General features: G+C 54.1%; 9 protein-coding genes across 9 annotated transcripts; 4 read left to right on the top strand and 5 right to left on the bottom strand.

The window, feature by feature from the left end:
- Positions 1-45: 45 nt before the first annotated feature.
- Positions 46-972, top strand: STEHIDRAFT_119407 (Mog1p/PsbP-like protein). The gene is made up of 3 exons (XM_007301288.1): positions 46-234; positions 287-403; positions 461-972. Exons 1-3 carry the CDS (start codon positions 158-160, stop codon positions 807-809), a joined length of 543 nt encoding a protein of 180 aa, XP_007301350.1. The 5' UTR covers positions 46-157; the 3' UTR covers positions 810-972.
- Positions 973-1,311: 339 nt separating this feature from the next.
- On the bottom strand, positions 1,312-2,286 carry STEHIDRAFT_137827 (uncharacterized protein; the record flags this gene model as incomplete). Its single annotated transcript, XM_007301287.1, has 6 exons — positions 1,312-1,361; positions 1,419-1,531; positions 1,590-1,669; positions 1,726-1,778; positions 1,841-2,049; positions 2,115-2,286. The coding sequence occupies 6 exons, from the start codon at positions 2,284-2,286 to the stop codon at positions 1,341-1,343; spliced, it is 648 nt and encodes a 215-aa protein (XP_007301349.1). The 3' UTR covers positions 1,312-1,340.
- Positions 2,287-2,980: 694 nt separating this feature from the next.
- On the bottom strand, positions 2,981-8,372 carry STEHIDRAFT_119406 (uncharacterized protein). Its single transcript, XM_007301286.1, has 6 exons — positions 7,976-8,372; positions 6,527-7,910; positions 5,621-6,464; positions 5,348-5,553; positions 5,059-5,285; positions 2,981-4,998 (listed from the first exon to the last, which is right to left on the bottom strand). The coding sequence occupies exons 1-6, from the start codon at positions 8,059-8,061 to the stop codon at positions 3,792-3,794; spliced, it is 3,954 nt and encodes a 1,317-aa protein (XP_007301348.1). The 5' UTR covers positions 8,062-8,372; the 3' UTR covers positions 2,981-3,791.
- Positions 8,373-8,582: 210 nt separating this feature from the next.
- On the bottom strand, positions 8,583-12,935 carry STEHIDRAFT_119404 (uncharacterized protein). Its single transcript, XM_007301285.1, has 4 exons — positions 11,924-12,935; positions 11,784-11,851; positions 9,861-11,722; positions 8,583-9,803 (listed from the first exon to the last, which is right to left on the bottom strand). The coding sequence occupies exons 1-4, from the start codon at positions 12,245-12,247 to the stop codon at positions 9,016-9,018; spliced, it is 3,042 nt and encodes a 1,013-aa protein (XP_007301347.1). The 5' UTR covers positions 12,248-12,935; the 3' UTR covers positions 8,583-9,015.
- A 1,484-nt stretch (positions 12,936-14,419) lies between these two features.
- STEHIDRAFT_50279 (kinase-like protein) lies at positions 14,420-15,406 on the top strand (the record flags this gene model as incomplete). The annotated part of the gene is made up of 2 exons (XM_007300310.1): positions 14,420-15,128; positions 15,192-15,406. Coding segments are annotated over 2 exons (924 nt in total), but the record flags the coding sequence as incomplete, so codon positions are not given.
- Positions 15,407-16,428: 1,022 nt separating this feature from the next.
- On the bottom strand, positions 16,429-17,934 carry STEHIDRAFT_145484 (uncharacterized protein). The gene is made up of 6 exons (XM_007301284.1): positions 17,633-17,934; positions 17,473-17,535; positions 17,295-17,414; positions 17,187-17,234; positions 16,789-17,130; positions 16,429-16,729 (listed from the first exon to the last, which is right to left on the bottom strand). The coding sequence occupies exons 1-6, from the start codon at positions 17,861-17,863 to the stop codon at positions 16,718-16,720; spliced, it is 816 nt and encodes a 271-aa protein (XP_007301346.1). The 5' UTR covers positions 17,864-17,934; the 3' UTR covers positions 16,429-16,717.
- Positions 17,935-19,221: 1,287 nt separating this feature from the next.
- On the top strand, positions 19,222-19,744 carry STEHIDRAFT_51065 (uncharacterized protein; the record flags this gene model as incomplete). The annotated part of the gene is made up of 4 exons (XM_007300377.1): positions 19,222-19,275; positions 19,344-19,433; positions 19,515-19,596; positions 19,665-19,744. 4 exons carry the CDS (start codon positions 19,222-19,224, stop codon positions 19,742-19,744), a joined length of 306 nt encoding a protein of 101 aa, XP_007300439.1.
- A 544-nt stretch (positions 19,745-20,288) lies between these two features.
- Positions 20,289-20,846, top strand: STEHIDRAFT_52089 (uncharacterized protein; the record flags this gene model as incomplete). The annotated part of the gene is made up of 2 exons (XM_007300457.1): positions 20,289-20,508; positions 20,563-20,846. Coding segments are annotated over 2 exons (504 nt in total), but the record flags the coding sequence as incomplete, so codon positions are not given.
- Positions 20,847-21,189: 343 nt separating this feature from the next.
- Positions 21,190-23,164, bottom strand: STEHIDRAFT_51072 (acetyl-CoA synthetase-like protein; the record flags this gene model as incomplete). Its single annotated transcript, XM_007300379.1, has 6 exons — positions 21,190-21,872; positions 21,941-22,207; positions 22,271-22,579; positions 22,634-22,742; positions 22,799-22,888; positions 22,958-23,164. 6 exons carry the CDS (start codon positions 23,162-23,164, stop codon positions 21,190-21,192), a joined length of 1,665 nt encoding a protein of 554 aa, XP_007300441.1.
- Between the last annotated feature and the right edge of the window lie 220 nt (positions 23,165-23,384).

The following is a 23,384-nucleotide window of genomic DNA, read 5'->3' as shown; positions in this document are numbered from 1 at the left end:
GTTCTTGCCTCGCTCCAGAGCGGGGCCGCATCTGGTAGAGTTGAGTCTTGGTAGACTCGTTCTGACTCTCGCTAGCACTATATATCACTAGCTCGATCGATACCAACGATATTCGTTCTTCTTGGGTACCACTGCGCTACTGTCTAACTGGACTAACATGACCACCTACCAATCAAGAGAGCTCTTTGGTGGCGCTATCGCCGCTTTGTTGCCACCCACTCTAGTCGACGCCTCGTATGTTTCTTGCTCAAATTATTCCTTTTGGATATTGATCGATGGAATGCAGTCAACTTCGTCAAGTCCCTGACACACAGGAAGTATTTTTATATCCCGACTCAGACGTCAGCATTATCGTCGAGATCCTCGAACGCGTCGAGCCCAGCGATTTCTCGGAAGCCGCCAAGTTTGCCTCTCGTCTCTGTCATCATTCTATACATATCTGACTCGACCAACATATCAGGTTCCATTTTGATTCGCTCGCTCATGACAACTCAGCACAGTCCAGTGCTGTGCGCGAAATCGCCATCATTCCGAACGACAGAGGGGACCAGACACCGTCTCCTGTCGTACTTTACGGCACGCAGCTCGTCCAAAAATTCAATCGTGCCGATGTGGATGATGTCCGAATCCTCTTGGCCCTCTACAGGGTAGAGCATAAGGGAGTAGACGTCGTGATGACCATGAACATACCCATGAGAGCGAGCGATAACGGAGCCGTGGGGGAAGAAGGTTTCACGACCGCGAAGGCAGATTTTGATACTGCCGTTCGTTCACTTCAAATCGCCGATTTTGGCCTGTTCGAGGGATGAGGTGATAGAAGATGCAATGATGGGTGTACGACTACTGTAAAAGGAAAGCGGCGAGCCTTGTATGCCCAGAAATGGACGACGCAGGAAGGGACGACTTTGCATGCTCAGAAAGGAACGACGTTTGTGTGCTCAGAACAGACCGAGATAATGAATGAGGATTGCGTGACAGGGAACAGTGGCTCAGAGGGCTTTGTCAAAGTTTCCGATCAAATACATGTGCGAGATGGATCAATTTCGAGAGTGCTTGATGGCTGGCGAATTAGAAAGAGCGCACGTTAAAAAGGAATAAATATGAACTAGTCAAAGCAGTGTCCAACAGGCACGACGTAGTGTAGAGCAATGGGGCAACAGGGCTACAAGTTGTGGCAATGAATCTGCACGTCGAGAGTCACATATAGAATATAGAGAAACGGGACAAGATGACGAATTGGAAAAAGAAATCTATGGAAGAGAGCGAAATATGTGCAAAGATGTTTGGAAGGATAAGAGGACAGAGAGGAATATGTGGTTGTGAAGAGGAGTCGGGGCTTTTTAGACGCTGAGCAAGAGTGTCTGTGTGCAATGAGAATATGAGCAATAGAGGACGTCATAGAGGTGACGGTGGCTTACGATTGCTTCAGCTCCTTCCACATCGTCGGTGTTGGAGAAGGCGAGCTGGGTCTTGGCCTTGAAGTACAGAATGTACGTAGTAGGCTTGCTGCCGTCGGGGTTGGTCCATTGAGCTGTAATTGGGATACGTTGAGCGATAGCTGACGACGAGAAGAAGCATGGTGAGCATACCTGAGAGAGCGCCGCTGGTGGAGTTCAAGGTCCACATCGTGGACAAGTCACCCTCCGCAACGTTTGTGAATGGAATTGAGCTGTTGGTGGATAGTAAGTAAAATAAATTTGATATGGTCAGATAGACAAGGCGTACCCAGTAAGTTCAGCGTCAGTCTGACCGATGTACGGTGGGGAGTAGTTGGCATTCTGCACGAAGAGGAATTAGGATCAGTGGGCGATATTGCAACGAGCCGCACGTAGAAACATACCTGGGACAATAGGCTGCCATTGACAGTACCCTCCACGAACTTCAAGACGACGTCGCCACTGGAGGCACGACGTCTCCTCTTGGTGGTGCTGTCAGTGTTGACTTGGCTCGGGTCGTCAGCCGAAAGGTGGCCGAGCACGGTTCCATCCGCGAGGACAATCTCAGCACGTCCCTGGGTCGTGCCGGCAGAAGCAGCCGCTTGTCTAGCAGCTACGATAAATAATATGGAAGTGAGTATGCTGCATGGGTCAATAAAACAGGAAGAAGCAACGAACCGAGTACGGGGGTCGGGACCCTCTTGACTGGGGCCAGAGGGCCAAGGTTGCGACGAAGGCGATCGGCGTTGGTCTGCCTGGTAGGAAGGTTCGCAGCGTCGACACAAGCAGTCGCCATGAAGATGGCTGCCACGAAGGCGAAGAGAGAGATCAAGGAGCGAGTCTGCTGCATTGTGATGGGTGGAGAGGAGGGGTAAGGGTGTGTGAGATGTGGGCGTTGAAATGGCAGCTGGAGAGGAGCGGGAGGATGAAACTGTGGTGACTGTTTGGAGTGAGGATAGAACGCCAAGTTGTTCCCCCTTATATACGAGTGAGCTTTAGTCACATCCTAGGCTTTCGCCATCGCAAAAGCGCACGTATCACCTCAGCGGTTGGAGCATATCCTAGACTTCCGACGTCCAGAACATATTTTGCGGCCTACCAGCGAGCAGTTGGCGTCATCGAGAACAATTTTCATCGCATGTATCACATCCCGCAGAAAAAAAGAAGGAAAACAGATCTGAGACTTCCGCCGAAAGCTGTATCGAACGTGCTCAGGCTCTCGGCCATTCGGCATGATAGAACTGGTGAGCGGCAGAGTGAAAGATCGTGTCATGTCTAGACTTCGACATGGGTGGCCTCAGCGATCCGGTACGAAGTTGCGATTATACCGCAGAAGGCCATTCAGGCTCCGATCAACGAGCGGTGTTGTTCACGCGTCATGGTTTGGCTAGGGCTTCGGATCCTAACAAGGCCAAATACGAACAAACACCAGCGCCACACGATTTGGTATTCATCAACTATTATTGCTTCCCGGGCCCGAGCGTGAGTTCAGTTTTGCAAAACAAATCTCCTCAAGGTGTCGAATGGCGCAAAAGTGAGAGAGAAAACGTGATTCATCTATATATGCATTTTTTCGCTTTGCCAGCCAGCGCGGGGCGCGTAGTATACACAAAGGGAGTCGAATCGGGTCGTGACCTGGAAAGCTGAGACCGAAGACTGAACGAGAAAGAATAGAAAAGAAAAGGAAAGAAAGAAAACCAGAATCAAGAACGAGAGAAACAAGTCAAACCAAAGAAGAGAGGTGACAAAGAGAAAGATGACGTCCAGAGGCAGACGGTAAAGACATCAATATTGCACGTTAAACACTGAATCAAACAAAACGAAGCTATAGGGGAAATTTAGATGGAAAGAAAAACGCCCTTGTAGCGTCGAACAAAAGCGACACGACGCAAGATCCAGATCCTCGTCCTTCGTCCGAACAGAATGAATTTTTACTATCCTAAAAGAAAATGCGATCGATCTGAATAGCTAGCGAGGGCGTGGATGCCTAAGAAGTGACTGAGATGGGTAGGCAATGGATTGGCGGTGGGGGCTGGTGGTCATTGTGGGCGGCGTCGGTCAAGTCCGGGGTATCGAGAAGATAAAACAGATGGTAACCAATTGCGAGCATCGAACCAAAACCCAACGATGGCGAAAGACAACGTGAAGTTGGAGGAAATGATATTTGATAACGTGGATAGATGAACATGAAACGAGGAGGGAGAAAAGGGGTAAGAGAAAAGAGAGAACGGAGATAAAGGGAAAGAGAGAAAGAGAATAGAATGCGAGACAGCTTGACGTGCGAGACGAAACGTAGATGATGATTTGTGATGTGAACAGAAATTGCGATAGTAAGAATTGCGCGGCCGTCTTCATTCAAGCGTGGTATGTTCCCATGCTCTGAGGGTTCTGTTGATACATGTACATGTAGGCCTGCTGCTGGAAGGCCTGAGGCGGCATGGACTGTGGTGGCATCCCACCGTACGAGGGCTGGCTCATACCGAGAAGGCTGTTCGCATTGGGTCCGGGAGACTGAGATCCATAGGGAGCTTGCGGAATGGGCGTGGACGATGCGGAAGGAATATTGTTCATCGAGCCTTGGCGACGTACGGCAGATCTAGGGCTCGCCATCTCGGGCGAGCGCAGCGCGAAGGGGTTGAAAGGATCCGTTGCGGGAGAAAACGCAGATGCAGGGTTAGAGCCACGGGCGCTACGAGGCGTATGCATATTTTGGTGTTGGTGCTGGCCATGATTGTTCGCGTTGGTGTTGTAACCAGGGTCAATGGAGAGCTGAGGAGGGCCCGACTGAGGGTTTTGTCCGCCCATCTGCAGCGCGGCCATCATGGAGGCCAGATTCTGGTCATGAGCGGAATATCCGGAAGGAAGGCTGGTCATCCCATACGGAGACGACGGGGAGCTGAACTTGGGCTTGGCGCCTGGAGTCGAAGTCGCACCACCGTTCGGGAAGTTCGGCTGAAGGTTGGGGATGGGAAGACCAACTTCCTCGATGAGGCGGCGGTAAGCCTGGGTAGCGATGACCTTCAGCTCGATGAGGACGCGCTTCGTAGCCTCGATGTAAGCGGGCCTTTGAGAAGGATCAATGAAGGGGCTCGTGAGGACCTTGTGGACCACAGCCACACCATTCACTTGATCGCCCAAGACATCGGTGAGGACGTGGTCCGCGGGAGAGTTGAACAAAGCATCGACGATCTGGGCAGACGCCAGAGGCTCCACTTTCTGGTTCACGATGCGCAAGACGGTCAAAGACGCGAGCTTATGAGTGCAAAGGTGCGAAAGGTGAGGGGTGAAGCGAGGCGCCAGGAGAAGGTAGCGAGAGGGGAAGCCGGACGTATCGAGGAGCCAGGTGAGAAGAAGGGCACCATTAGGGTTCGTGGCCAAAGGAATGGAGTTCAAGATGATCGCAGTCGCAATGCGTCGTTTCTGGCTAACAGTCACATGAGGGCTCTCCAGGCAAGCCCTCATGGAACGAGCGCCGAAACGGCCTTGAGCAACGTCCCACAGACGATCTACCATGGCATCGAAGATGAAGTCATCGGCGGGCTGACCGAACCGTAAGCAACACCTGAGAGGAGAAACGAAGTCAGCCTGATTTCAAGCATCTGAGAATGTATTCTAAACTCACTGCACAACGTAGTTGCCGAACTGATCGAGCAGCAAAGGAGGCGCGTAAGCTCGCAAGTTGGATGCGACTAACGCCACCTCCTCTGGGGTCTGCACACAGTCAATGACTTTCTGCGCAGCCCAAGTCCCATTCTTGTGAATCCCGATCGAGGCGAGATGGGGACCAAGGCGTTCCAACATCGCCAAGCGTGCCGGAGCAGAACACTTCTCGAACAACTTCTGGACAACCTACAAGTACAGTGGTAGCGTGAGCATGACTCATGTGACAATTGTGCGACAAGAATGCCTACCGTGTTGCCCAACCAGTCCGACGCAAGGTCGACGATCTCTCCATCGAGGAAGTCAGCAGCGACTTGTTCGATTTCCTCATCAGAGATAGTGTTCGAGTCCATCCTCTTACGGAGCTCCCTGAGTTTAGACGCGTCCCAGCGCCTAGTGTGAGGCCTCTCGGAGACCGGCGGGATCGTCGTGTAATACATCATCGGAGGACGGAAGTCTATTGAATTGATTGAACGTCAATATCATCAAAACGAACTTTCAAATCATTGAATAATGAAACTCACCGGCAGCCACCTGAATATCAGCGTCCGCGTCTGAGCTACCACCCGCGAGTTCCTTCAAAATCATCTGCTGCTCCGTCACATTCGGCGTCCAGCCCGCAGGCTTAGGCGCGCCATCGTTAACGAACGCGGTGTTGTGGGTGCCGTTGCTGATCATGCTGAGGAGCAAATTCGAGCGATAGTTTTCGACTGCGCCACCGAGCACCTGCTGGTCGACAGGAATCGTAGAGGCACCCTTGACGCTGCGCAAAGCGTGGATGGTCGCACCGACGCTCAAGTCACCGATACCCTGGACACTGACACCGGTAGCTTCCTCCGGCGCACCAGCACCTTCCTGCCCGTTCTTGACAGGGACCTTCGCGAACCCGATTCGGATCGCACCAACGTCGCTACCCAAGACATCACGCCCGTTGAGAGCTTTACGGGCTCTGACAGCGTCGTCCAAGCGCTCGAAGTTGATGAAACCGCAGTTCTTGTGAGTCAAGACCCTAGCGGACTCGATGGGACCGTAAGGGCTGAACACGCTCAAGATGGTCGCGGGAGTAGTGGTCGAAGGAATCGAGCCGATCCAGAGAGCACGAGTGGGCGAAGACTGGAGCTGGGCATCCATGCCATTGAGACCGGGGTTCGCGGCGTCCTTGTTTGCGGCAGTGGTCGCAGTTCGGTTGCTAGGAGGAGCAGCAGTCGAACCCTTGCCAGGGGCGGCGGGTGCGCTGTCCGCTTTCCCGAAGCCGATACGAACGGTCTGACCGTTTGGCATACCGATGTTTCCACCGAGACGGTTGAGGACGTCCTCCTTGGCGCGGACAGCGTCACCTTGATCCACGAAATTAACGAACCCACACTCCTATAGATGCACAAACGCCCACGTCAGTTACCTATCGCCAACGTGCCAATTATGTCTCTCACCTTCTCTGGTAAAAGCCTCAAGCTCTCAATGGCACCGTACGGAGCAAATACGTGAATAAGCTGCTCGCTCGTGACAGAGCTATCAAGATTCCCAATCCACAACGATCTCGTCGGCGCCTGCATCTGCGTCGAAGGTTCTGACTTGGGCGAAACGGCCCTGCCCTGTTGAGAGGGGGCACCCAAATAGGACGTAGGCGTCCTAACGCCTGGTAATTCGCCGTTGGGAAAGCGGACCGTGGGTGACGATCCACCTCTGGGACCACCCATCTTGTCCGACTTCAAGATCCCAGCAGACCCGCCCATCTGATTGACGGAAGCTCCACCGAATGCAGACATGGGGCTGGTGAGCTCATATGGCGAGGGGATCTGCTCCAGGGTGGGAGCAGGTCGACGAGGGATGGGCGTGGGATTGTCGAGTGTCCCGACCGATATAGCACGGGGGCGACTGCTGGTGAGATTCGCGCCGAGATGGTCGCTCTGCCTGAAGCCCTTGGCGACGTAGGAAGAGGGAAGGTAGTTTGCGTCGTTGACCATCTCGCCGTATGCGTCGAGGCCTTGCTGGTTGTACGGCTGCTCGTACATTTCCTCCTCCTCTGCGTTAGGGGTAGAAAGCAGCGAGGCGGCGGTGGACGGCATGCGACGGTACGGGTTCGAAACGGTGCTCGCACGCAGACGAGGAGGATTTGCGACATTCCCTGCGATCTGCGCCTGAGCCTGGTGGCGTAGTTCAGACATCGTAGCTGCAGGAGGCTGGCGGTGATGGTGATAATGAGTCTCGTCCAAACCAAGATAATCGAGGGTGTGAACGTCGAATTCGTCAGCTCCCGAATCCATTGACGTAACAGAACGTAACTCGTCCAAAGGAGAAAAAGTGCTATTGTTGTTCCCGGAAGAGAGCCAGGAATGCGCGAAGATACTGCCGCCGTTAAAAGCAGTGGAAAGATCCTTAGAGGGCAGCATGGTCAACGAGCCGGAACGCAGGCGGCTGTTACGTTCGGTAAGGGCGGACGCGGCCACGGAAGAAGCGACGGAAGCAGAATGCCGCAAGCTGGGGCGCATAGGGGGCACGCCCGACGAGGGGGTCTGCGCGGGGGAGGCGGCATGCTGGAGCTGTTCGGTGAAGGACTCTGTGGAGGGGAGCGTGCTGCCGAGGTTGGAGGCCTGAGCGTACTGCTGGGCGGCGAGGGAAATGTTGGAGGGTAAGGTCCCGGCCCTCGCCCTCCGGAACCCTGCGGGGTAAGTGCTGGGAGGCAAACCAGAGCCATCCGCTGGAGTTGTGGTCGAAGGAGAATTGTCATTAGGTGGGGAACCGCCTGAAGCTAGAGCGCGCAGCGCAGGAGGCCTGTATCTCCCGATCATGCTCTCTCCCTGCATTTCGCGCGCTCTGGTTGGGCAAGGATGTGTTGAGCGTCGCGCAGGAGACGGTGAAGAGCACAGAGAAGAACACACCTCTTCGCATAGGCGGCCGAGGGGGCCGGAGGGGGCGTCTTGCCTGAAGGCCTGGAGAAACCACTGGGATCGGCGGAAAGAGACATTACGACTTTGGCGACGAATAGAGATTAGGTATTACTGAAGGTTGGGTTGTTTGAGGGGCGAGCCTCGTAGAGACGTAATACGAAAAAGACGGCTGGCGCAGACTTCGTACCGTGCGGTATGTGGAAGCCCTTGGGTCGCGCGTCTGGATGGTTACTATGTGCTGAAGGAGCTTGTCGGGTGGGTCGTGAGCGTTCTTGAAGCGAAAGCGATTGTTTAGGACGGAAGAAAAGAAAAATTTTGGAGGGCAAAGATACAAAGGCCCGGGCTACTACAGTAGGGGGACGCTGCGTCCAGAATAAGTAGAGGGAAACTGTACTGGTTAGGACCGCCCTCATCGTCGCCAGCCCTCCCGGCTCACTCCTCCCACCCGCCGCTCCAAACTCCGCCCGGCACCCCCCCTCGCCCCTTTCCTCATCTGCTCGTCGACGGCCTTGTTCTCGTTCTCGTCCCCGGTTCACACGCCCAAGACATCATCAATCAATCGTCATTCATTGCATACACCAGAACAAACAAGAGCGGTGGAACGTTTCGTCACGAAATAACAATATGTCTCGGAAGTAAAGTAGGGTAAGCTAAGCTATACGAACGCCTCCGCATGCCCGTGCAAAAAAAAAAGAGAACAAGACCAGTCGGGCATGCGGCATTGGGGTATGCCTGATCGTCGGCAGAGGCAGAGCCGAAGCGTATGTGTAGAGTACTGTAGCGGAGGGAAACGTCGGACGCCTTGAATGCGCAGAGCATCAGACAAAAATGGGCAAAAAGTCGAAGAAGAATGTAAGTACGTGATACAACTGTAAGTTCGGGGTTCAAAGCGGAGACGACGGGCAGAAAAAAAAAAGCAGTCTACTGTACGGCATACGGAAAGAAGAAGACTTGCGGCATGGTAAGCATAATGTTGCATATGTAGCGCAAGCGCTGACGGCCCTCAGCGGCCAAACATAGAACCTAAACCCTCACGCTCGTCTGCACGAACGCGTTCGTGAACGAGCCGTAGCATTCGCCACCCTCATCGACCGACGCAGCCCTGCGCGGTCCCGGTCCCGCGATCGACGTCGAATAGCGCTCTTCTCACGTACTTTCTCCGGCACTTTCTCGCTCATATTCTCCGTAGGTTCCGAGGAAGGTTGTGGAAGGGGACGAGCCGTCAGAGGTGTCGGAGAAGATTCCCATCCAGCGAAGTCGACAAGCGTCTGGAAAACCTCCTGCTCCGTCGGGCTCAGGGGAGTCTCCATCACCGAGTCGTCCTCGAACTCGACCTCGAAATTGGACTTCTTGGGCGAGGAAATGAAGAACGATTCTGTTTTGTAACGCGGAGATTCCCATGCCGGACCGTCATCATGCGGTAGTACGTCACGTTTTCGTGGCGAGAAGGGCACCCTACCGTCGAATGACGAGCGGAAGGACGGCCCAAACTGCGTGAGCAGCCATCCGCGAGCACCAGACCGATGGAACTCCTGGAGTGCAGGAGGGAAACGTTCGGACAGGGAGTCCGAGAGGAAAACATCGAGAACGTCCCCACAAACAGAATGCTCCGCCACAAAAGCCCGAGCCTCCGCCAGTGGCACCCAGGTCCCACAGACGAACGTAGATCCGTGCGTGATGGTGATCGCGTTGGGGATTGATGCCATCCGGGGAACCGGAATGTTGAAATGGTTGATGATAGAGCCTAGATTGACGAAGTCGGTGTCCAGGCGGCGGAGAAGCAACGTTGAGCCAATAGTCATCTGATACACAGAGATGCCTAGAAGATGGGGGATGAGGAAAGTATTCGGACGTAAATGTCAGAAAAAAAGCGTACCTTCGAACTGCGTGGCGCTGATACCCGGAGTACACGGTTCGCACGTGTGTACTACAACCGACTCTGAGCGCAAAGAATCTGGGGCGTCGAAGGTGGAGGGAGTATACGTGTCGCGAGGACGGAAGCGAGGCGTGGATAAAATCGGAACGAAAGGTGACTTGAGAGTCAAGTAAGATGGTGAGACAAGGGGTGGCGTGCGTGGCGCATCGTCATGAGTATCGTCAGAGTCCGCTGAGGGCGAGTACGCAACTGGAAGAGAGTCGAATGAAGGGTCCGGATGGAAGCGTGGTGCGGAGGCGGTGGCGCTACGACTCTGTGGTCCTTTGCTGTCCCATGTGCCAGCATCAATATCCTGTGGCGAGATGCTGTCCGGTCCCAATAATTCTACATCCTGCCATAGGAGCTCGCTCGGCCTACGTTCGCAAGCCCACCGCATTCCATCGGGCTCAGAGGCAGGAGATAAGGCGGAGAGCGGCGTCAAAGGTGAACCACAGATATGCTCGTCTTCGTCAGGGACCGTGGCGTAAGATACGGCGTCTCCTGCAGGAAGTGGCTCGAGGAAAGCCTCTTCATGGTCCTCCTCCTTGATGTACGGATGGTCGAATGGGGAAGGGCGGTCATCGAACGATGGACTGAAAGCACCGAGCCTATCAAAGTCGGACCAATCCTGCTCCTCATCCTTGACTTGCAACCCGTCCTTAATTTCCGACTTGGCGACCTCGGTGACGACCTTTAGGAGCTTGCGGCGTATATCTAGGCGGTCATACTCCTCCAACGTGCCTCCCACAATGTCTTCTTCCTGTTGCTCCTGCTTGACGCGTACCTCGTCCAGATGGTCCGGAGCATCTGAGTATATATCCTCCGCAGGCCCTAGAGGCTCATCATCATCATCGTCTGAATCACTCCAGTCAAAGTCTTCTTCGTCCTGCTCTCCCCAGGAGACGGAGACGCTCCGGCGCCGGTCTGGAGCAGACCACATCGGTGGCCTCGCTTCGAAGTAGTCGACATCGTCCTCTGAATCCGGTGGAAGAGATGCGAGGGACATGAGTGAGGGGGAACGGCGGAATGCAGCGACTGGCTGGAAGGATGTATGAGTGGCAGGAGATTCGGACTCGGATGATGAAGACATGGAGGCGTCTTGGTCCGAATCCTCTTCCGACTCCGAGGACTCCGAGTCGAGTGACATCTCGTCGTCGTCATGGGCGTCGTCATCGTCGCCGTCACTGTCACCATCGTCAGAATCGGATTGGCGGGAGAGGTCGATGATTTCTCGGGGAGGTAACGTCGCTGGTTGAGGTGGGGGAGGCGGAGAAAGTGACGGGGAGGCCGAGATAGTGATTGAGGGGGAGCGAGTGAGAGAGCCCGGTCTGAGACGAAGGGTCAACTTTACTTTCGATGGCCTCTTTTCTGTATCACTGGCACTCTCCGAACCCTCATCCGCCCTGCCATCCGCACAAGCTCGCAAAGGCCTTTTCCGCTTCTGTCCACACATTTCCTGACGACGTGTTCTATCCCTCTCCCTTTTCCGTTCCCTCGAAGAGACTGGGAGCGCTCCTATTTTGCCATTTTCATTATATTCGCAAAGACGAATTCCGGCGCGTGCAAAAGGACAAGGGGCGCCAGAGGCACGACTAAGATACCAGACCTGGGTACCTCTCCTGAAATTAGTCATTCGTGTCTCTCCTTTGGGTAGAGGGCAGTGAGCGCCACCGGTGCGAGAGTAAAGGGCCGGAAGGAGGTCATCGTCTGACGAAGAGCCTGAGAGGGTGTGACGGGCGAGAAGGGGAAGGTCTTGCTGCGCTTCGCATCGACTCATATGATTGCGGATGTATGTGGTGATGGCTTGCCCAGCCGCGGAAACACTACACGGAGTCAGGGGGTAAGTGGCTACACTTCATATAGGGTTAGGGTTGAGCCACATACTTTTGGCACATTAGCCCGTGCTTCAAGGTCATCTCCGACAGATCCTTGATGGTCATAGCGCGGTTGTTCTATGAAAAGGGGTAGGTGGGTGCTGTGGCGTCAATAATTCGAACATATTCCGAAAAGGCATAGCTACGCACCACGGACATGAAAGCGCGTCCAATGGCAAGGAAAACCTTGCTACTCGAGTCATCTATGTGGAGGATGACATGAGGGAACGGAAATAAGGACGTGTCATCTTGAGCTGGCTCTGTGGCTGGCGTAGCGTCGGACTTGTGAAGTGAAATGGCTGGCCTAATCTTGCGCGGCGGTGCTGGAGGGGCGGGGGACTGACGAAGACGAGCGGAAGGCTTTATAACGGAGTTGTTGCGTATTCTTGTACCGTATGAGTGTTGGACGTGGGCGGCGGGGACGTTCGTGAAGGCAGGAACATTAAAAGAATTGTTTGATGAGGATGAATCCATACAGCGTTAGCATTAATTGAATGTAGAGACTGGTAGTGGGAGAAGGCCAGTCGACCAGCGAGCAGAGATTATTTGGTGGTGGTCGTAGGGAAAGAGAGGGGGAGTGTGTGGGGAGGGGAAATGGGGAGGGGAAGTGGTTGTTGCGAGAAGAGGGACGGAAGAGAGAAGCATCCACGGGGAAGATATCTTTATCGACTCGCGAAAGCGATTTGCCAATTCCCTTGCCGCGCCCCCGGGCACCGCCGTCCATAACGTCAGCGTTCCAATCACCGCGTCAGCGTCCCGGCCCTATGCCCCCGCCTTCCTCCCCACAGCCTGTCCTCCCATCGCCCCTCCTGTCCACAGCACCAGCGAGCGAGAGAGCACCGTCGCAAACGAAGAGCGCGGGATGGTGAGCCTCGAGGATAGGAACGCTCATGCGGATCGCAGCAGAAGAACAAAGGGTGCACTCACCTGGGAACTTCCATTCCCCACGACGACCTGAAGATGATCCACTCCCGCTCAAACTGATCCAGGCCCCAAAGGCAGGTCCCAAATCGTCCAATTGTGCCCATTCAGCCCGCGCAGATGCCGTAATGGCACCGTGGCGGAAAATAGAGTCCATTCAAGCCTTCCCTAGCGAAGAGACTCACCATCGTCGTAAGCCCAGCGTAGGAGGTGAGTGCAGTCAACGATGAGTGGCAAGAGCACGTTGCTGCCAGCATCGTTGCGATCAGCGTCGACGCGCCAAGGGAGAGTGCGAAGCGGACTTTCATTATACATTGGAAATTGAGACGAGGACCCCAGATCAAGGAACCGCGTCAGATCACGTGGAATACGCGTCAAGACCCGTTTCGGCAGTGTGAACTACGGAATCTACGGCCTTCCCGGAACCGGAAGCATAGCGACGGCCTGTTCCAGATTTGTCAAATCTGTCGTCAAACGTGGCCTGAACGTCGCCACGCCAGAGCCCCTGTCGTGCGTCCCAGTCATTCTCTATCGTCGTATCACCTTGTTCTGGCCTTCAGCACGAGACCAGATAACCAAAAGGTCCAAGCACTCGCGAATCCTCCTCGTTCTACGTCCTGCGATGTTCTCTCGGCAAGCGGTCCAGGAGTCACTCGGGCTCAACAATGTGCCATACGACGTGAGGAAAATTTATTTTCACAAGTCGTGAGTCCTGCCAGGTCCTGCCATTGGCTCAGAACAAGCTGGAAAAGCATACCACCTCCTAGCAGCCCCGCATCGCACTACGTGTCTCTTTGGGTACCTGCATACGTGACGTTCTACCGCCACCGTCTAGGGCCTTCGAAGATCGTGCTGACCTCTTCCGTGCTAACTTACGTCCAACTACTCGTGCAATGCGTCCAGCTTTTGTTTGTAGTTTGAGGCACCTTCGCCTGTTCCAACATGAGCTCTGGAACCGCATGTTCTCGTTAATAATAATCGATGCATCTACACCAAGGGTCCTCTCTTCTTGTCTGGCCTAAAGCTGGGGAGGTTCACTCCCATTCCGGTGAACTATCATTCGCGTCCTTCCGTTGTGCACCAAGATCATTCCGGACCCCACACGCAACCTTCAATAGACTCTCGATGACTTTCATCCTCGCCTTACACGCATGTTCGATTCCTTTGTTCTTGGACCTCTGGAGACCCCGCCATTTCTCAGTGGCAGCCTGACCCTTTGTTCTCCTCTTCGTCTTTCGCCACTCTGCGCAGGTCTGATCCGCAACCGGAGACGGACCGCAAGATACCCCAACGCCTCTGCTATTGTACTCTCTGAGAAACCCGAATATCAAAGCATAAATCTTCTTAGAATAGCCAGTAACAGGTTTTACATTTGGTTTCACCATATTTATACCTCCGATCCGCTCTCGATGGCGCCCAGCACAGTCAATTTTCGCCACCTCGATCTCAGGGATGGAGCAATAGGCTGAGACAATAGTTTCCGTGATCTAAGACCTATGCTTAGGCATCGAGCTCTGTACGGGCTTTTGATGCGACCAACTCACTCAAACACGCCACCCAATAATTGTGAATCACCGACATGACCACCAGGCCGGACGCCAATACACCCCACCGACCCCTCCAATAGACGTGACGTTCTTCCATCCTACCTCACCTCACCTCCACCCACATCCCCCCCACCCGAGATTCATCGCGCCACCCCTTGTCGCCACTCACTGCGCCACCATGTCTCCCATCACTACTCCTCCCGACCGTACCCTCAGGAACAAAATCATCGATAACGGCACCGTCATACTCACAGAGCTCCTTGGCGCAGGTTCCTTCGGGTCGGTATATCGCGCACACGATATCATCCACCCCTCGACAGTCTACGCTGTCAAGGCCCTCAAGAAAGCTCCGCCCAAACCCGAGCCTGGGCGTGAGCCGCACTCCACCCCTACGCGCGATGCTCGCTACGACGAGGAGATCCACCTCCACAAGAAGGTTTCCGGACATCCTAACATCGTAACGGTCCATCGCGTCGTCGAAGAAGACGACTTCATCTTCGTCTTGATGGACCTCGTCGACACTGGGGACCTATCGGCTGCGATCGGGAAGCGGTGTATATACTACAAGCAGGAATCGCTCTTGAAAAAGGCGTTCTTGCAAGTCATGGATGCTGTGGAAGCCTGCCACGCGGCTGGGATCTCGCATCGAGACGTGAAGCCGGATAATGTCCTGGTTTCGCCGGACGGTGCACAGGTCTGGTTGACCGATTTCGGGACTGCGACGCGCCGGAAGGGGAGTAAGGACTTCGCTGGGACACCGGGGTACAGACCTCCGGAATCCCTCTCATTGCGGACTAACGATCCTCGGGGTGCCCGTATTGGAGGCAAACAACACACTCATTGTGTCAACGACCGTTGGGCACTAGGCATTTTACTCCTTGTGATGAGTACGCCACCTTTCTCTGATATTACTTACGAAACATGATGTTGACCTTCGAGTTTGTTTCCAGTCACCTGCTCCAGCCCTTGGAAGTATGCTCTCACCACCGCCGATCTCAACTACCTCCACTTCCGCAACGACCCAGATTACCTCCGCAACACCTACCCCATCTCCCCCGAAGCCAACGCCCTCATCCGTCGCATCCTCGACTGGGATCCCGCAAAACGTCTCTCGATGGACCAAATGCGTAAAGAAGTGAAGAAAATCGACACCTTCTGGTTGACGGATCGACAGCTGCCCAAAGCTCCCGGCCCAGTGCGCGACTACGCGTTCAAGGTCTTCCTGAGGCAGTCGCATTACAAGCCTCCCAAGCAACCGACGATGACGGTGGCGGAACGGATAGGCAGATTGAGGATGAGGCACTTGGGCTCTTCCTCCTCGAAGACGCTTGTTCCCGACCCCCGTCCCAAGAAACGTATCCTCTCTCCAGAGGAGCTAGCAGAAGAGAAGGCCGAGGCTGAACTTAAGGCGAAGGCGTGGGCCATAGTCAAGGCTAAAGCAAAGGCCGAACTCCTTGCTGGTCATCCCATCCCCGCCCCCTCTCCCAGAGTCTCCGAATCCCCATCGCTCTACTCAGTGGCGTCTTTCCAAGGCGCACACCACTGGCCCCTCCCTCCCTCCGGACCTGCCCCAGCAGCCTCGACCCTCCACCCCCTCCCTTACCCCGCTCCCCCCGCCGGCCCCTCAGCTCTCGCACGCAATGCCGTCGAGGCCTCCCTCACCTCCATCCCTGCAGCCGTTGTCCCCGCCGCTTCGACCTCGAGACCTTCACCCAGATTCCTCGATCGTCTTCGCCCGTCATTCCTCGCCATCCCTCCTCTCACCGGCCGCGACAGCAACACCAAAACCTCCACCAGTTCCGTCTCGTCGGCTTCCGAGCTTCCTCCTACACCAGTTGACGACGGTCCAAAACAAGGACGCCACCAACTTCGCATCGTCGTCGCATCTGAGGCTCGTGGGATCGACGGAGACGCCATAGATTCGCCCGCCATCTCCCCAACGATGTCAGAGGGACATCCACAGGCCCACCGACCACCGATCTTTAGGTTCAAGACGTGGGGGGCTAGAGTGTCGGACGAGAAGGCAAAGGAGAAGCGACAAGGGTTGGGGACGAGGAAGTTGTCGAGCATATTTCTATCGCCTTCAGGTGCCAGCGGAAAGTTTTTGTTTTGAAGAGCGTCGATACTGTTTATTATGCGCTTGACGACTCTATTCGTTGTTCACACATGTCAGGATATGATATCAGAGATGTTTCGAGATTCATCCGCCTATCGTCATTCGCCAACAACCTCGAGCGTACACGTATGGGTAAGATGATATACAGAGGACAGATGTGTGATCACGGCAAATCGAGAAACTGGAAAGAAAATGGAAACTGGGACAAAAGGGGGTAGGGCGAAGATATAGAAAAGGATATGAACACAAAGCTAGAGATGAAGAGGGAAGACAATAATCTTATAATGTAAGCGAAACCGTAGGCCATGCAGGAGAGGAAGAGACGATGAAATCCAAGAGAAAGTGAGCACGATAGAGGTCTCATGCAGCAGCCTATAGGATGGTATCATTAGCGATGAAGTCCACAGACAGAGAACAATGATGAGACTGACCTTCTTGGATGCAGGTTTCTTCGTCACCTTCGCCTTCGGCGCAGCCTTTGGCTTCGATGCCTTGGTAGCTGCCGCCTTCGCTGCCACCTTCTTGTCGGTCGACTTCGCAGAGGTGGTCTTCTTCTTGGGTGCGTCAGCCTTCTTGGCGGTGGCGGTGGTCTTCTTCGTTGTTGTCGAGGTCTTCTTGGTGGCAGGTGTCTTCTTCGCGGCGGTGGTAGCAGCAGGCTTCTTCGCTGGTGCAGCTTTCTTTGCGGGGGCAGCCTTGGGCTTCACAGCCTTCTTCTCGACAGGCTTCTTCTCGGCGGCCTTGACGGGAGCCTTCTTGGAGGGAGGCTTGGTGTTCTACAGCGTAGCATCAAGCCACTGAAAAGGATAAGAGACATAAGAAAAGAACGTACCTCCTTAGCCTCGGTCTCAGCCTTCGACTTCTTGGGCGCAAGCTTGACCTAGATGGTACATGATGTCAGCATCATGCACCATGGGACGATACATCGACGGACACGCACCTTGCCAGAGAGGCCCTTGGGAAGACTGAACAAGCCAGTCTCAGCACCGCCAGAGATGGCACGCGCAAGGTGGGAATTGTTGGTGGCGTTTTGCTCGAGCTTGTACTTCTCCTCTGCGAACTGGAAGATAGGGGCGTCAGTCCCGAAGGATCGTCAACGAATCATCAACAATGCTCACCTTCTTGATCGTCGCACGAGACACGCCAGATCGGGAGTCCTCAGGGTTGGCAGCGATACATTCCTGGAGGGGACAAGGTCATCAAACATGTCGGACACATGCCGAGATGGGAGGACTGATAAGGCGGAAGGCCCCCATCAACGTAGGCGAAGACACGTACCTTCACGATATCCTTCCAGGAGGGATGCTCAGCAGCAGCGCCCTTGGGAGCAGCAGCCTTCTTCGCGGCGGGCTTCTTGGCAGTAGCCTTGGAGGCGGGCTTCGCCTTGGTGGTGGTCTCCTTCTTGTCTTTGGCGGCTCTGCCAGTGCGAGGGCGGGTAGAGGCCTTCTCCTCAATGACTTGTTCAGCCTCAGGAGCGACAACAGGAGCTTCAGCAGTAGGAGAGGACATTGTAGTAGCGAGTTGTTGGGTTGGGAGGCGCGAGGGTTGTAGTGGTTGAGGTGCAAGGCAGGGGGTCAGCGGGACGAGATGTGGCGGAAGAGGGAAGAAGCCATGCGTCATTTATATGGCGGGGCAAATAAGGTTCAACGGTAAACGAAGCGCGACACGTTCACGTGATCCTGTTGACCTGTCATCGACAATTCACGTGACTACAGCATGCAACAGCTGTGGCGCACGGGCCAGTGGCCAGTGGCCACGGCCCACCCACCCACCGCCAGTCCGTCTATCGTCTCGTACATCGCAACGACCACGTCGAGACCGGTTTTCGTTTCTTTTTTCTGCCACTTTTGTCCAGCTGCCCTCTCGTACCAGTGCTGTCCCAAACTCTGCCGCTGTCGCGATGAGAACATGGCCGATTCAGGCGCGAGATACGACGAACATTCGGTCGTTCACGAGTAATTCTTATACGCAGCACCCTTGCGAAAGTCATGTCGAGAGTAAACCTCCGTCAGTTAGGAGGGAGGTAGCTATAGCCAGATTTTTCTCGTACCTTCGTACCTCTTCGTAGGTACCTAGACCATATGCAAAGCTATGCAAAGCTGTTATGAACCTTTCTTGTGCCTTCCCCTAGTCCCCCTGTCCCTACTCGTCAACGACCCGGACAGATATGTCGTGGAAGCAGTGCCTACATCACCGAGTCAGCACCACGCAGAATTGTGCAGCCACCTTTTTTGCTCAGAAGGCTGGAAACGAGAGTTTCGCTTTTAAAACGTCATGATGGTCGACTCGGAAATTATAGCTCAAAGCTGCATCCCGAACTCGAGGCCAAAGTCTGAAACGCTACGTTCATTTACGACTGGCATCCCGGCATGGGAGATCTCGCATAAATCTGGTGTCTCTTCTCGTTGCTTATATATAGTAACCCATTGGAGCATTGCAGGATCAATGTACTTCCCGCGGCGACCAATGGATTTACTTGTCGAACCCCCGAATCACTGTCCCGCATTGAGGGTTCTCCCTTTGGTTCTCGTCCTTTCTGACGCTATACAAGGAAATATTCGGTGGCATATCGTATAGCATTCGCCCGCAAAATTATGGGATCTAGGCACTCGCCAAACTTCCCTGACTGCGAGGAACGTCATGCTTTCTCGATAAAAGGAGGGTGAAGTCTTGCGCGCCCTCCTACGTTAACCGTGTCTCAGTTTCCTGTTCATCTCCCTTTCTCTCAACCACTCTCGACCTACCCTCACAAGACGTTGTCACGTCCCCACATTCTTTGCATACAGTTGCTTCCTGCTTGACCAAATATGTTCCGCTCTACTATCACTCTTTTCCTCGTCGGTGTCCTCGCCACCCTGATGTCTGCTATGGCTGCCCCCGTGAAGCGTGGTACCGGAAGAGGCACCTTCTTCTCGGTCGGAGTAAGCGCGTTTGAACTTTACACGACCTGCATAGTCTGATATTTTCTGGCCTTACTTTGCGTCGATAGCTCGGCGCCTGTGGTTGGAACAGCGTCGATGCTGACTACGTCGTCGCACTTCCCACCTCCGACTATGGCGATGGCTCAAACTGTGGCAAGGTACGTCGTCGGTGCCCCCATTCTATCTTCACTTCATTCTAACCAGAACTTAACCGTCGGCCACGTAACGTGCACTTATAGCACATCACCATCGAAGCGAACGGCGTCCAATCCGACGCCGTCGTCGTTGACGAGTGCCCCAGCTGTGCGGAAGGTGCTCTTGGTCCGTCACTTTTTACCTTGACCTCTGAAGTACATGATTCTTATCGCGATGTGGTTCTCCTTGTATAGACATGTCTACTGGCCTCTTCCAGACCTTCGGCAGTCTTTCCGTCGGCGTCGTCACAGTTAACTGGTGGTACAAAGACTAGTAGACGCCTCTTTTGCTCAGACCTGCCACCCCCGACGCAATATCCAAACGTCAAATTGCCACACTTGACCCGTTATCACACATCACTTTCACATACCCTACTTCTCCCTGCCGTTCGCATTCCGATTCTTTACTACATCCTTTGAAGCTGTAGTGCTGGACCGCATAGCATGTGCATCACCCTCTTTCAACCCCTCGTAAATACCCCAGGCAGTTGTCAGCACACCGCTCCCTTTCCACTCCTGGACTGTTTCTGTTTCTTGCATGGATGATGGACATATACTTTATTAGTTCCGATGCTCTTGTTTGTGGTATAATGGTCATCGTGTTGTCGTGTTGTCATCCATATCTACTTCGACGCGCAGGCGTGCAACGCATTAGAGTCAGTAAAGAAGACCCCTGTGGCGTGCCTACAATAAGTATTCATCTCCGCCTCAATTGGCTGGTATGAATTGCCCTCGTTCCTTTGAGTGGCATCAGGTTCTTTTCAGACTTCTCACATCTGCCCTGGGCCTGAACCTGCCTGAATCAAACTACACCATCGCCTCACATCGTCTCTTATGTTCAAACCAAGCAGCATCTGCGTGGCGATGTACTCCCGCGGAGACGGCGAGACGTTCCATCAGTGCGTCGTCATACCCACTCAATCGACGGGCCAAAAGAGTAAAAAGCTGCACGCCACGAACTTGTCGGGTGGTTGGGTCTACGAAGTCATTGAAGATGATCTTGACAAAGCTCTTGCCCTTGTCACGGTCGTTGAGCTCGGTTAAGATGTCCGCTACTCGATGCATATACTCGTGTCTGATGATTCTGTTGCAGGCATGCTCACACCCGAAAGGACATTCGGACAGCTCGATGAGCTACTCCGCGACATCCCGCTGAACTTGTCTTCCGAGGACCTCGACACCGGGGAATTCGAAAGGTTTGCTTGTCGTGTTTGGACCAGACAAGCTATCCGTTACATGGTTCGGAAGGGTTTTATACTTTGCGACGATGCAAAAGCTGCACATGATGAGGTCGTTCAACGCGCTTTAGAGAACGACGCCGCAGTCTCCACTGGGACCGGCAAATTCACATACTGCGTCTCGAGCTACTGTACCTGACTCCTCCCGTGTCGTGTCAAGGAACAATATGGAAGGACCCCAATGGACGAAAGGGGGGAGTGAGAATAGATAATGTTGATTTGTCTGAAGGACCCATTCTGCGGGAGCAAAGCAAGCTGACAGCTTAGAAAAACATCCATACATAAAAGCAATATCGAAAGAGTCCGGAAGCCAGCCAACAGCAAAGCTTAACATCCCGCCCACCCACCGAAGGACAGCGAACTTGCCCACTCCAATACATCCAAGAAAGAAGTCAAATATCTAGTGTGTTACTTCTTGGCAAGTTCACGTCAATGGACCTCTCCACAGATTAAAGCCCATGATCCACCTCGCGACGGTCTTCTCATTTTGTAGGCGCCCAAACCTTGAACGAACCATTCGTCTGGGCGCGCGCGACCAGGCCGGTGGGGACCCAAACCTCCTCATTTTCCTCGATCTTTCCTTCCACATCCTCGCCCTCCGCCAAAAGCTTACCCACAATCGGGCCCCTGACGAACAACTTGCCCACCGGGTCCTTACCACTCTCCACCTCCCCATCATTCACCTCCCTCAGCTTCACTTCCACATTGATGACCGGCGGGCCAACGTGGGCGATTGACGAAGGTGCAAAAGTCTGAAGGTCGAGAGGGTGAGAAGCAAAGATTGGAGCAGTGGCAACGGGGTGAATGCGCGCGTTGACGAAAGGAACCGAGAGCGTGATACGGGCCGGGGTGAGAGCGTCGGAGTCGAGGCCAGGGTCGCCTGCGACGACAACACCGCGGAGGTTACCCGCGCCTTCGCCGATGACCTTGGTGCGAGCGCCCTCGAAGACAAGACGGTCCCAGAGACCTTCTTTCGTGATGTAGCCGTCCATGATACCAGCCATCTTTTGTCTCCAGGCCATAGGGAAGGCGAAACTCTTTTCGGATTCTGACGTAATAGACGAGGTGAGGGCAGTGAGATGGGTGGGTTTGATGAACAGAATAGTGGGAGAAGGCAGTGGGTACGCTTTCGTAGAGAAGAGATCCTGAAGACCAGGAGTTGCAGCTAATGAGGGGCAATCGAAGAAAAATCAAAATTGCTGACAGAGTAGCCGTGACCCATAGCAAACTTACCTCCTTCACCGCTGTACTGTTTGGTGCTGGCGAGCGTAGCGAAGCTCGTGCCCTCATGCAGAGCTGTGTAGGCGATGGATCGACCAAAGGTGGTGCTCAAGGAGTGAGCAGACACGATAGTATCCAAAGGTGACATAGGGTTCGACAGGGGGAGCAGGGCACGGGTCGCGGTAACACCAGCAGTTAGGTTTTGGTGAGTCAGCTGAGCGGCCTGCAGCTTTCCAGTGTTGTCCTCAAAGAAAGATACAGTGAAGACAGTGTCCGGTTCTATTTTTAGATTATGAACATGAGTGTATGGTCTAAACGAGAGCTTCATACGAAGAGACCAACCTGGTGGAGGGCTCGCAAGCAGCTGCCCTTGCTTCCCCTCCGCCTCCACGTCGTCCCACCTGACGAGTTTAATGTGCTTCGATGCCATTTGAGCTGTCCTAGCGTCAGGTTCTCCGAGGACGACGACAACATGGTGGGCAAGCTCATTAGAGTCGTAGATCAGTTCAAGTACGTGAGGCAGGAAAGCAGCGTCAATAATAATGCCGGAAGGAGGGTGAGAGTCCAGCACGGGAGAGATCAGAGAAGGTGATGAAAGGGTGAAGGAAGGGATCGAATGAGACGCCAAAGCAATGTCGGTGATGAGGAATTCTACATGGTCACGTCAAACGATTGACATCGACATTGGCGTTACAGGGCACTTACCGACACAGTCGTTGAGCAGCAAAAGAACATTCGAATCCCGAGTGAGGCCGGCTCGTAGGAGGCCCGAACCGAATGCGGCCGCACGAGCTCGCAACTCCGTATTGCTAATCTAGAATATATATAATCATTATACAGCCATGCCCGCTGCAATCATGACCAACGCACCTTGGTGGACCATAGAGTACGAGGAGCATCGAATTCAGGTTTCACCAAATCAATGAGGGTCAATACCTCCTTCGCCGGTCTCGTCGGAAGCTAACCATTGCATGCGGAGGTTCAACATTCACGAATAGCATGAACATTAGGAATAACATATACACGTACCCTGCCCATGAGACCTGTTGCATAGTTTCTGTGTACAGCACTCTCTCCTGGGTTTCTCACCCTGCCCACATCACTCTGTCGTCCGAGCAGTATAGGATGCACGAGCGGCTGAGGCTTGTACAAGTTGGTAAGCAAGAACACAGAAGCAGCGATGAGACCGAGGAGAACAGTCAGGTCATCCGTAGCAAGGTGGTCAGAGAGAGCCATGGCAAGCTATTTGCCGGCTGTCGAGCGTGCTACGTCGATGTAGTGGTCGAAGGGGAGAAAGGCGCCAGTGATGATGAAGTGGTGGTGTTCGGTGTGTTTCGCTGGCTCTCGTTCTGCCAAGTCCCTTCGCAAACGCCCGACCGCTGCGGGCTCTCGCCACTCATGACATATTTGGCATTTTGCATCTTCCTCTCTACTCTCGCCACTCTTGCTGCAAGGG

The sequence above is a fragment of the Stereum hirsutum genome, assembly GCF_000264905.1.
Source record: "Stereum hirsutum FP-91666 SS1 unplaced genomic scaffold STEHIscaffold_3, whole genome shotgun sequence".
In the NCBI taxonomy this organism is placed as follows: domain Eukaryota; kingdom Fungi; phylum Basidiomycota; class Agaricomycetes; order Russulales; family Stereaceae; genus Stereum; species Stereum hirsutum.
This window is presented reverse-complemented; position numbering and strand designations above follow the sequence as displayed.